The 13,123-nt window shown below is 36.2% G+C and overlaps 1 protein-coding gene across 1 annotated transcript in view; it reads right to left on the bottom strand.

Moving 5' to 3' along the window:
• Nucleotides 1-13,123, bottom strand: part of stol (voltage-dependent calcium channel subunit stolid) — a 106,000-nt gene that overhangs the window by 74,292 nt on the left and 18,585 nt on the right. The window contains exon 2 of the mRNA XM_077440123.1: nt 4,207-4,317. Within this exon, the coding sequence (XP_077296249.1) occupies nt 4,207-4,317 (111 nt within the window). The remainder of the gene's footprint in view (nt 1-4,206; nt 4,318-13,123) is intronic.

The raw sequence follows: 13,123 nt of genomic DNA, 5'->3' as shown, positions 1-13,123 counted from the left end.
TACCTCGACCCGACTCCACTTACCTCTGAATACTCTTCAATAGTTAAATATTAAAAGTTGAATGGATTTGATTCGTTTTGCAACTAACTATGGAAGTTGAAATCGTCAAGTATCATTTAGAAATCATGTAGATCTTAACAAAGGCTAATTTCGATTTTTAAAGGAAGTCAAGTGTTCAAGGTGATGATGATAGATAAGAACACTTCATGAAACCCGAGTCAAATCAAAATATTATGTAAATAATTTAATATTTTGGCGTTTATAACCGTATTCAATTAAAAATATAGAACTTATTGTTTGATAAGTGGTCGTGAATTACTCCCATCCTATAATTATATTCATTCAGTTGTTAATCAAAATAAAATAAAACAACAATTCCAACCCATCATCACGACTTTCCCAATATATGTATTAAATATGTATAGTTACACAATACAGCCCAATTATCAATGTCAATTACGTCAAACTATACAGACAGTTGTCAACAATATTGAATGCCAGTATATGTACATCAAATATGTATACGTAAATGTACATACATATGTAGATGTGTGTTACAGTCAACGTGTCAATATTGAATATGGGCAACGTGAATATTCACCGCTCGAATAATAACAATCTAAGCAATCCGACCCGGCATAATAGAAGTGTGATTGAATATGTCCAATCAAATCAACGGGGGGTGTAATTTATGCACACAAACGCGCCTCAAGGACAATTAGGGTCCGGATGTGAGCCCGAGATGAACCTGAGGCGACCGGGTAAGATGTTCATGGGGTCACGCTAGATTGCGTGAAGGATCGCCCCATCGATCAGGATTATCCGTCTGAGAGCATCCTATTCCACGCTCACCTGCTCCGAGTCCCACACTCGAATCCCGTCTCGAAAGGAGTGAAGGTTGCTGGAAGGGGGGGGGGTGGAGTGGGTGGGACGGACGGGGGGGTGGTTGGGTGTTGGGGGAGGAGGGAGGGGGTGGTGATGGTGGTGTGCGGACGCCCGAGAGCGGAAATTTAATTAACGCTATAAATTTATTTTATTTTTTTAAGATTTGTCGCGAGCCGTTTATTAAAAAAAAGAAGCTCTAAAAGAGCGCAGTGGCGCGCTCCATAATGTTTCATACGACAGAGCCGTACGATGCTGGAGTGGACAGGGGGACGTGACCTGGTCCGAAGGGGCGCGCCCATTCGAAATATGGTATATCCATACATACATACAATGGATATTATTTAAATTGATTTAATACACTAGCACGTCACTCATGCAAATAATACAGGCAATGCGTAAGTACGAGAGATAATATACATATGTACAGACACGTAAAAAATTTGACGTTTCAAAGACTTTTGGAAGTCTGACCATTGTATTTATATAGTTTATTTGATTATTAGGCAGCAGAAAGATTTCCAATATAATATGCGCGGATCACACAACATTAATAAAACCAGCAATTAGGATGAAATTTAGAATAGAAATAGAAGATAAACATTTAGTTTTAGAGATAAATAAAAGCAAAGCAAAATTGATTGTCATTGACAGATTTAAGTCCCTTACTTTAAAACACCATGAATAACGAGTTTATTCATCTAGTTGCCTTGATCTCAAGACAAGGAGGGTGCAAATCTGAAACCGCTGAAGAATAAGATTGGTGAAAACGGCGATGATCAATCTGACAGATGGTGACACGACAACTCGTTCACAGATTTTCCGTAAACCGAGAAAGAGATGGCCGTATACGTAATGCCTGGAGCGCGTCCTCGGTTTACGGAAAATCTGTGAACGAGTTGTCAGGTAACCCTGACAGATACATGAAAAAACCTAAAAAAAAAAAACCAAAATCTGTCTGGTATGATCTCCATTGCATTGTACGAAGACGAGACATGGATACTTAAAAAGAGAGAAAGGGACATGTTAAATGTCTTCAAAATGGGGGGATGCTGCGCATTTCATGGACCGCAAGACGTACGAGCATCGCCATCCTCAAAGGGCTGGCAGTTTCAGGAAGACTTTGCACAACATGTAGAAAAATGATTCTTTCCTACATATGTATGTACATGTTGCCAGGAGTGTGGAGAGTGTATAGAGGCTGACAGTCACTGGAACACTAGAGGGAAGTCGAGTGAGAGGATGGCCTCCCATAATAAGATCAGATAAAATTAAAGAACTGACGGAATCATCCCTAAATGCTGCTTTCAACTTGGGCTAGAACCGGGAGGATCATCCATTGGATTCCAGATCATCCACTGGACCACGACGCTTAGCATTGACCAAACAAGAAATAAGAAGATGCTAATGTGTATAGTAATAGTCATTTATGGAGGACAAACATACTATTTGAAGAAAGATTACATATGTATAATACATGTGGCAAAATGTTAATAAAACATATCACATGTGATACAGATATTGGTCATATAATTAGTTTCATGCTTAATTTGACATGGAATGGAAAGTATCATAATCATAATGATAAATGTAGAACTAAGCCAGAAAAATTTAAATGACTGCTCATTAAGATTTATTTAAGACGGTTTTAGAGTCTCAAATTAAGATAAAAGCAACAAAAGTGGAATAGATCCATTTTGACATTCAATTTCACACAAGAGTCTCAAAGTTGAGAGAATGAGTGCAAATGATGTTAAGTAGTATGTACATACATATGTATGTATGTGCATTATTTGACTATCTTATGTTTCGTTAATATTACAAACGATTTGAAGATATTTTTCAATTTATATTCCAAATTCTAAATTATGATCATTCTGTGCTACGATTATGATTCTCCCCTCTTCAAAATTACATCAGGTGAAATAAGAATTTGCAATATTTGCAAAAGTGAGATCAGAATTCTTATTACGCCAACCCTCCGAGATATTTCACGATTCTTATCTTTTATTTTCATTTTTAAGCTTACAACTTAAATAAATATCTATCACGTCGAATACTTGCATACATATACATATCTATTTTATTAATATTAGTCAGCACTATGGCTCGGTGGTTGAGTTTATGTTTAGCACTGAGAAGTTACCGGGTTCGATCCTGTGCTAATATTTAATACTGCTGGTCAAATTTGGATATTTGTGACTCCAAGTCAATCGTTTCTTATCAGAGTTTATCAATTTATCTGATTTCATTGTTGAAACGGTTCCTCCATCAAATTGACAAAAACCATACTACCCGCTGTCATAATATCTGAATTTGATTTATGTAAAAATGTATAATGTACATTTATAAATCCGTAAATGTCTTTTGGATTAATTAACTAATTAAATAATTGTTAATTTATTGTTCTTCAGCCTCTCGATACAGCGATTTAAGTAATAAAAATTCTATAATGTTTGTAATTAATTGTCTAGGAAGGCGTATTGGGGTCTAACTGTTAGGTCTTCCTGGTATATATACATATCTATGTAAAATAAAATAAAATAAAAATATCTGGATACAATTTCAAATTAAAGTGCCATTGAACTCTCGCTCAATACGACCCTGAAATAAAATGATTATATTATTATATCAATGCTCATTTTTCGCGCACGCATTTGCGCTTTTCCCTTACGCGCTTTTCCCCCGACCCGACGCGACGGGGCCGTGCAAATAATTGATTATAAAGGCGGAAAAAAAATTCGAAGTAGACTTTCGTGTCACAATTAGATTTATGCGTAGTATTTCTCGGCGGCGAGAGAAAAGAATCCGCCACCCAGCATCCCCGCCGTCTGCCGAGGCCAGATACGGAGGTGAGGAGGAATATAATAAGGGCTCTTGGGTACGCAGTGAGGGTAGTTTCCTTTTTATTCGCGAAAAACGAGACGGCAATGGGGGGGTTGGGCCAATTCGGGTAGTTGGCCGTGTTTATATTTCGAGTGGCCTAATGTAGCCGGAGGCCGAGAGGGTAAATGGCGCACGCAAATTTATGGCGCCGACAAAATAAGACCTAATATTTTCGAGACCCGCTCGGGCGCCACCTTTTCTATGGGAGGGTGGGATTTTGGGGGTTGGTTGGATTACCGCTAATTCCGCACGTATTTTTCCCCGGAACCGAAGAGGTCCGAGCCCCTATTTACCGTCTCGTTACCGACTCGTCGGATTCCAGTTTGAGAAAACACAAAATATGTAGTATATATGTATGTGTTATCTCTATCGATTTTTTCTCTCAATAATGGCCGTGTTGATTTTTATTCGTGGAAAATGTGTGTGTGGAAAACTCACCATGACAGCGTTCATTTTGAAGTCCATCAGGTTCTTCACCTCGGCGGCCATTTCTCTGATTAGCAGCAGGCCGTCTTTGCGAGCCACTTCATAGCCAAACATGTGGTATTTCTGAAACAATTATATTATCATTTAATTTGTATTTATTTGTAGGTGCAAAAGAGTTTATCTTTAAAAGTTTTACTTCTCCTACATGGGCACCCGTAGGGGGGGGCAAGGGGGGGCACTTGCCCCCGCTGGATTGATTGGAAATAGTCAAATAATATTACTTTTATTTTAAATCACTTCGCGTTAGCATAAAGAAAGTGTGGAGAGACAGAACGTTGGCCAGCCAACGTTGGCCAGTTCTTATTTATTATTTTTCTTTATCTTCCTTGTTACTTTTAGGCGTCATGGATATCCGGAAATTTTTAAAACTTCTCAGACGCTATCACCAGAACCATACCCTGACAAGCTTGAAAGTGGAGATTCTAGGTTAACCTATGACAATGGACTCTATGTAAGATCTACTACGAAGATTCCTATCGATCATAAGCTTAAGAGGGCTGGACAGCAGCGCCTTGTCCATACAAACGTACTATACTTCTCCCTTCCTCAATTATGGTACTAGAGAAATTGTTTTTTAATATGCTATGGATATCTACCATTGAGGTGCATCTATCGTTTTATTTTTTTGATTAATTATTTTTTATATGAGCTAGGAGCCGCCAAACATCTATAAAATCGCCTCTTTTTTACACCCACGAAACGAGTCCAGCGTGCTTATTTAACGGTCGATTTAAAAAAAAATACGCCAATAGATGCACAGAAAGTATCTTTCTTATACCGATGATGAATTTTTTTTAAAAATTGGTGCAGTTTTGGAGGAGAAAATAGTAAAATACAAAACCTCGATTTTGTCGATTTAAAATACGTTTTATCTGGTCGAAGCGCAACTGTCGCATACACTCAATATATATATTGATATATATTGTCGCATTCACTCAATATATACGTACACTCAATATATATATCGAAGAAAGGAACGGTAACAAAATTAAGGTTTCAGGTGTACAGCCCTCTTAAGTATCGTTTGCTAACTGATCCATACAAGGCTTACCCGTCATATGATTTTGAAGGCGACATGTCAGGAAGTGGAAAACGTTGTTTCAGGGAATCTTGGCTCACCCAGTATACTCCATGGTTATCATATTCACCTAGGTTAAAAGGTGCTTTTTGCATTTTCTGTGTTTTATTTCCGCAACCAGTTCAAAGAGGAATTCAAGGTGCCTTCATTACTACTCCTTGTACAAAGTACAAATATTTTAATGAATGTGCCAGAAACCATACCAGCTCAGCATGGCATCGTGGGTCTCAACAAGATGATGAACACTTCGCGTCAACCATTAGAGATCCAAATAAGGATATTATTTGTCAGATAGATAATTTTGTAAAACGAACTATTGAAGAAAACAGAAAGAAAGTGTATCCTATTATTTCAACAATCTTATTTTGCGGAACAAATGATTTGACAATTCGTGGGAAAGATAGCACCAAAGGAAATGTTGAACAAATTTATGCGTATCGAATTGAGGGAGGAGACAGTATTTTAAAAAACCATTTTGATACAGCTGCTGGAAATGCACGTTACACATCAAACCGAACGCAGAATGATTTGATCAATTTGTCTGAACAAGCTCTGCGAGAAGACTTCGTTCACCATACAAATACGCTACAGTAAATTAAAACTACATTAAAATATTACTAAAAATATTTTGCCCACCCTTAGAAAATTTTCTGCGGGCGCCCATGTTCTCCTACTTCTTCTACAAATTGTTATTTAATTACTTATTCAAAAAACGTTCGAACCATTGAATCATTGTAGGTAATTTTAATACACCACCACTGGATGAAATAAAAGTATGCAAAGAAAAAAAACTTTTTAAGCTATTAAACATTGCAAACTATCTTTCTGAGTTTGAATATATGTAGTAATGAAAAAAATCGTCCGTGTATTTTACACCGCACGCTACTACATAAGTGAAACTGATGTAAAATCTATTTAAACAGGTTAGATTTGTGATGCGATTCTCAAGGAATTGTACCCAGCATCCCATTTTGGCTCAAAATCGCAGAAAAGACGAGGTGCAACATTTTGTAATACGTTCAATCGCATAAATATTATTCACTCTACTGTCCATTAAGAAGTTTTACTTCAAACATACTGGTTTTTCTATTATGTATACCTATTATTGTTTATTTATTTAATAAAATAATAAAAATGCAGCAGAACTTAAGAAGACCTTGTATTTTTTACCTTTGAATAAATAAATTCAAACAGTTAGCTTTAATAAGAGTATTATACGCTATAATGGATCCGATGTAGCGTGAAACTTATCAGAACCGAGCATGCTGTCGCATTCGTGCAATGTATTGTAACATTGAAAGGACGTAAAATAATTTCTTAATTGTTTTTTTAATTATTTATTATTACATAATATTATTATAATATATTTCAATGCAATGTCTTTAATAGTATTACTGCAAATTTTGCGGTCGATAATATGACGTTGACAATTAATTACTTTTATCGTCTAAAAATTATAAATTTCCTTAAATTTAATATAAAATATATACGTATTCCATAAATAAATTAATAATATCAACAACTTACATATTTTATAGTAAAACTATATTAATGTAAATATTTTAAAATACGAAACACGAACTCAAAACTAACAAAAAATAAAAGTCAAATTCTACCGACCGCTATACGTCTGAACAATGGTGTATTTCTTGACCAAAATGCAACACAAAACTGAAACGAAATGTAACTGGCCATCGCGGGTCGAGTGTTCGAGATCAGTTCTACTATAGTCACAAAGTGTACGAATTCGTGCACTTGATAAAAGTGAGCACCATTTTTTTTAAATATTAATTCTATCAAACATGCACACTCTTCTAACAAATTACTCTAACGCGACGAGTGTGCTATATAGACCAAGAACTATTTAAACAGGTATACACCCATTTATAGGTATTAAACATGACATTTATGGTCAAACAATTAACAGCCACAGAGACATCCAAAGAAAAATTTTTGCAGCATTTTCTAATCAATGTAAATCGAGATGCTGAATAGCTCGATCTTTTCCGAAAGAGATAGGACAGGGTTGCCAATTTGTTGGAATCGTTTCAATGAAATTAGTAAAATTTCGTAGAAAATGATCGACCTTGTTTGATATTTACCTGTAAGGCCTTCCTGGTATATACATACATATGTAAAATAAATAAAATAAAATATAAAAATACTGATAATATTTCAATGTCGTAGCAGAATTGGAGTGAAGCAATTAAATAAATGATTGCTTCACCACACAACCCTAGAGAGTGGAAACAACAAGGAAGCGCTATCGTTCGGCAGCGAGTTTCAGGCATTGCCCCAGGGCGTCAGACCGGGCCAAAAGGCGAAAACACAAACAGAAGAATCATTCGAGGGAAAAAACACTAGGCGCAAAATAAAACACGGCCACGTTGAAACATACGAACATTAGAATACAGTGCAATACGTATTTATTTAAAAAAATATTAATAACTCTAACAGCTTATGGAAAATTAAAAAAAAAGTTCTATTCAGATAATCTTATTCTTATTATTCACATAAAATGATTTAAAAAAAAAATTCCACTGGATACACTGTTCGACACGAAAAATGGTTCAGAGACGAGATATGACTTTTCTTATAGATATGTGCCCAGTAAACACGAATCTGGTAATAGAAAATGTTGATTGGCTCGAGATTCGGAGATAGATGTATGTACATATGTGTTTTTTAAATCACGCGATTTTTCTTTATCTTAGTGTTGTTCGGTCGATGTCTCAAAATCTGTCAATTTCCAAAATGAATATTGGAATCTATAGTCGGGTATTTTATCTTTCATTTGTACTTTTCAGCTTTCAAATCTCTCTAAGTAGTCGTCCAGTTCAAATCAAAAGTCAAAAGTACGTATTTTCACTTGGGATTTTTTCCCACTGTTAATACTATTTTATATTGAGTATTTTCTATTGAAACATGTTTATTGGGATAGTGTTCTGGCTACACTATTTTTTGTTTTCGTTTAAAAGGATTAATTGGTAGTGTGCTGAATTTTAAATCGGTAAAATTGCGAACTAAAATCTCGTACTAGTGATTACTTGTATTTACACGAATCTGAATTGAATTAATAGGGATAATATATTAAATTGTCTTTACATGAGAATTAAATAAAATTCCACTTAGAAACTATGCTTGTGGATTAATAACAAAAATTCGTTTATTTTATCCAGGTAAGCCAGTTATCAATAGAATTTTTGTTTGATGGAGAGACCGCTTCAACAATGAAATCAGATAAATTGACAAACTCTGATAGAAAAAGATCGACTTGAAGTCACAAATGTCCAAGTTTGACCAGGAACGTTAAAGATTATACTCAGAAGAAATTCTTTTCAATCGAGGTCAGCTCACGAGATCAAACCCCATGACCTCTTGGTGCTTAATATCAACGCAACCAACCATGCCATGCTGTTGACTAAATTATATTACATACATATATACTGCAACGCACGTTTTTAAAAGTTATACCCGATGTAGCTACACATTTTTGTTTAAATCTAATAGGTAATTTATTTCATGTTAAATTTAAAATGTATGTAATTACACTCATGTACATATACATATGTTTATCGATTGTGAACGTTCTAAACTACTTAAATATTATAGTATCTACACATTTACAGTTCGTGAATCTTTCGGAAACCTATGTATGTACATACGAGTATAAGCTTGCGGAAACCTTTAAACCAATCGTCCATGTTACGAACTAATTTCAGAACGTAATTACTTTCTGTGTTACAACTCTATTTATTTTACGAAACCCTGCATTGTCGATCAATTTTATTAAACACGATCTCAAGTTTCACAATTAAGGTTCGGTCGGAGTTTGAACAGTCGTACGTGTAATTTGAAAGCGTTCAATGACTAGTTTCGAATTTCAGTCAGCTCGAGAGCTGTTCAAAGTTGATGTTTGTCGGCGTTTGCGTTGGATGCACGATTATACGAAAGTGCACTGTCGAGAGAGTGAGCGAGAGCTTTATTGAAGGGAAAAAGCACAAAAAAAAATGGTAAAAAAGTAAAAATACACTCCAACTCTACGACGATGGATAGTGTGGAGGTTGGGGTGTGAGAGTCTGGAGCGAGGAGGCGTCAGGGTGAATTTCAGCACGATCAATCCGACCCGACACTCCTTTTTTCAGATACGTATTTTTAAATGACTCTGTTCAAGTAGATATACCTCTGAATTCATAACGAGTCAATCAAATGTTCGGATTTAAAGCTACTTGATATTTCACCAACTATATATGTATACGATAAGTAAGTTGATTAAGCCATTTTTTACCAGTAGTTAGGTCGTGGGATCAAATAACGGCCGAAATCGAGTAATTATTCAATAGGTAATTATTCTTCGGAGGAATCTGTCATGGCACATCTAGGTAAAAATGAAATATATAAAATAAAATGTCTATGACAAATTCAATCAATATTGATAACACTGTTCGACACGAAAAATGGTTCAGAGACGAGATGTGACTTTTCTTATAGATCTATGCCCAGTAAACACGAATCTGGTAATAAAAATGTCGATTGGCTCGAGATTCGGAGATATGTATGTGTTTTTTAAATCGCGCGATTTTTCTATATCTTGGTGTTTAACCGAAACCCTTTTAAACGAAAACAAAAAATAATGTGGCCAGAATACTATCCCACTAAACATGTTTCAATATAAAATAGTATTAATCGTGGGAAAAAATCCCAACTGAAAATACGTACTTTTGACTTTTGATTTGAACTGGACGAGTACTTAAAGAGTACGTAGAGAGATTTGAAAGCTGAAAAGTACTACAAATGAAAGATAAAATACCCAACTATAGATTCCAATATTCATTTTGAACAGAAAATTGACAGATTTTTAGACATCGACCGAATAACACATATATCTGCGAATCTAGAGCCAATCAACATTTATTATTTTCAGATTCGTATTCACTGGGTATAGATCTATGTATAAGAAAAGTCATATCTCGTCTCTGAACCAAAATAAAGTCGTCATTTGTCGAACAGTGTAATTATTGTTTGAAGCATGTACTATTTAACCCTTTGAATGCTGACCAACGCCATCACATCAAGGTCCACTCCCGATTCAAATACCAGAAACGACAAACATGGGAGAGCTTAAAAGCAAAGTATCCAATGAGTTCAACATACTCATTGCCGCACAGAGATGGATTATTGGCAAACAGTTGGCATATAATGATAACGCACCACTGACCCAAAATAACAAAAATCATTTTGAAACACCTATATTTCTTTATGTTATAGCTCCAGGTTAGTTATATAATATAATATAAATATAGCGTTGCCTAATGCAACCAGCTCATATAGACATATACATATATTATTTTAACCCTTTGAATGCTGACCAACGCCGATCGGCGTTTTGCCAACAAGTCCATGAGACTGAAATACTCCGATAGACGTTGTCGGCAAACTGGCAAACTCTGGTAGGAAACGATCGAGCTGGAGTCACAAATATCCAGGTCTGACCAGCAGCAAACAGATAAACCCGGTGCCTCTCGACGCTAAGCAGAAGCTTAACGACCGAGCTATGCTTGTTACATAATATTTGAATAACTTGAAGATTTTGATTAATTATTTGTTTATTTATTTATAGTAGTTTTGGACCATTGTGGCTTTACAGGAAGAACCTAATGCGCCACAATGGCCTACAATTATAAAAATGTATATATGTTTAAAAGCTTTGTATTATCAATGAATGACAAGTATTGTATGTATGTAGAACCAAAAAGTATACAATATAAATAAATACTAAAATTTGTCTGTAAGACTATCGCTTGACTCAGTGTGCGGTTTTGCGTACACGAGCACGGGCACGTTCGCGAACGTCCACGAAGTCCACGCAAACAATATCTACATTTGTATAACTTATAGATTGTTCTTTTTATAATATCGTTCTATGTTTAGTTCTAAAACACGAATTCAGCTATTTTTTAAAGATTAAAGTATTTAATCGACACCTTATGTGCGGTAAACGGACTATTTCGCACATTGCGATCGGGCACACGACAATCGTTGCCACAAAAATGGCGAATACGGAATATCTTACCCTCAGGTTCTCGTTAATATGATAGTTCGCGAAAGAAACTCTCGATGGATAGAGTTTTCGGATGCCAGATGTACCGTGATCGAGATTTTAGTGACGTGTGCGAGATCGCTTTGTGCGGAATAATCGCCAAACCTTATGTACATACATCAATTATCGATTTTTTTCCAAAAACCATTCGTTTATATAATATATCACCGGGTAAGACACTGGTCAATTGAAATGAATGTGTAGTACTAATGAACTTACATAGTTGGAATATGTCAGTGGAATTTTTCGCGCATCAGCGTGCGTCGGACAGACTACTTACATATATTGAGATAAAACCTACGCGTTCAAGACGGGGAATGTGGGGGGGTTAAGGACGTGCAAGGGGGATGTTTTCAGCAAGACTGGAGGATTTCAAAGTCATTTTCAGCGACATGACATCGTCGACGGTGACAGACGGACGGAACTAATCCCGCGGTCACGAGGAATGAGCCACCAGACCAAACTGGACCGCGCCACGCCAGATAGACGTTTCATTTCACCCGTCTGAAATGGCATCTGGAAATTATTGTCCACCACACCCTCACCATCCCCCCATCTCTCTCTCTCTCTATCTCTCTCTCTATAGTTCTGGGGTACCCAACCTGCGGTGCGCCGAGATAATTGATTCTCTTATCGCGAAGCGTTATCCCTTGTCTTACGCGCCGGAGGTGGAGTTAGGGTGTTGGGAGAAGGGGGAGTTAAATAAGGGTGGTGGGAGGGCTGGGAAAAAGGTGGACGCTCGGAGGAAAAAAGGGAACTTTTGACGGCGTCTAGATCGAAGATAGTAAGTAAGTGAGGAAAATTTACTTACACAATGCGACCTTTTCAGCGAACGATCGCCAGATTACGGCAGCGAACGGTTCCTCTCTTGTACGCAGTAGACGGTTAATTAAAAACGCGTCCAATTCTAATTTCCATTCAGAGGAAACTCCTGCCGGAAAATTGGCGCACGTTAACTCGAATTTTCTTCCACTTTCACGCCAAACATTATTTAATATACTTAAAGGAGAGCGTTATACGTTTCAACGAATGCGTAATCGCGACGAATTATCGCATTCGGGAGCTTTCGATAAAATTTCAATATAGAATGAGTATTGAATACGAATTTTTTTTTTTTAAGTATATGTTGAATATTATGTACTATTATATATGCATGTACATATATGTTTCAGTAAAACGGTTATTGTCAGTGAAATTATAATTTAACTGACTCAAGAAGTGAGTACGGATATAACAATAAAATTACAAATTCACTTCTCAATTTCAGTGAATTTGTAATTCGAATTACAACGTACGAATGAGAATCACAGTGTACTACCAATACTAACAATCTAATCTTAAATAAATAAAACCAACCTTAACTTAACCTAAAATAACCTAACCTTAAATAAATAAGTGTTGGCTGTTAAGATATTATGATGTGTTTGCATCCGCATCCAGTCCCATACATGTGGCATAAAAAAGGCAAATTGAAACGGATAGTGGACCACAAGGAGAGTGGGAATGGATAAGAGCGGGATTGTGGGAAGGGCGTGTGAACGTGGGGTGGCGCGATTCGTGTCGGCGACGCACTATTATCCAACTGTCAAAAATTATATTTTCACAAATAGGGTCCAGTGAAAATGTGATTGGATATGATTTCACTGAAACGTTAGTGAGATTATAATTTCACTGTAACATATACATATATC

This window comes from Arctopsyche grandis, chromosome 10 (genome assembly GCF_051622035.1).
Source record: "Arctopsyche grandis isolate Sample6627 chromosome 10, ASM5162203v2, whole genome shotgun sequence".
Taxonomy (NCBI): Eukaryota; Metazoa; Arthropoda; class Insecta; order Trichoptera; family Hydropsychidae; genus Arctopsyche; species Arctopsyche grandis.
Note: the sequence above shows the minus strand (reverse complement) of the source record. Positions and strands in the feature narration are given on the sequence as shown.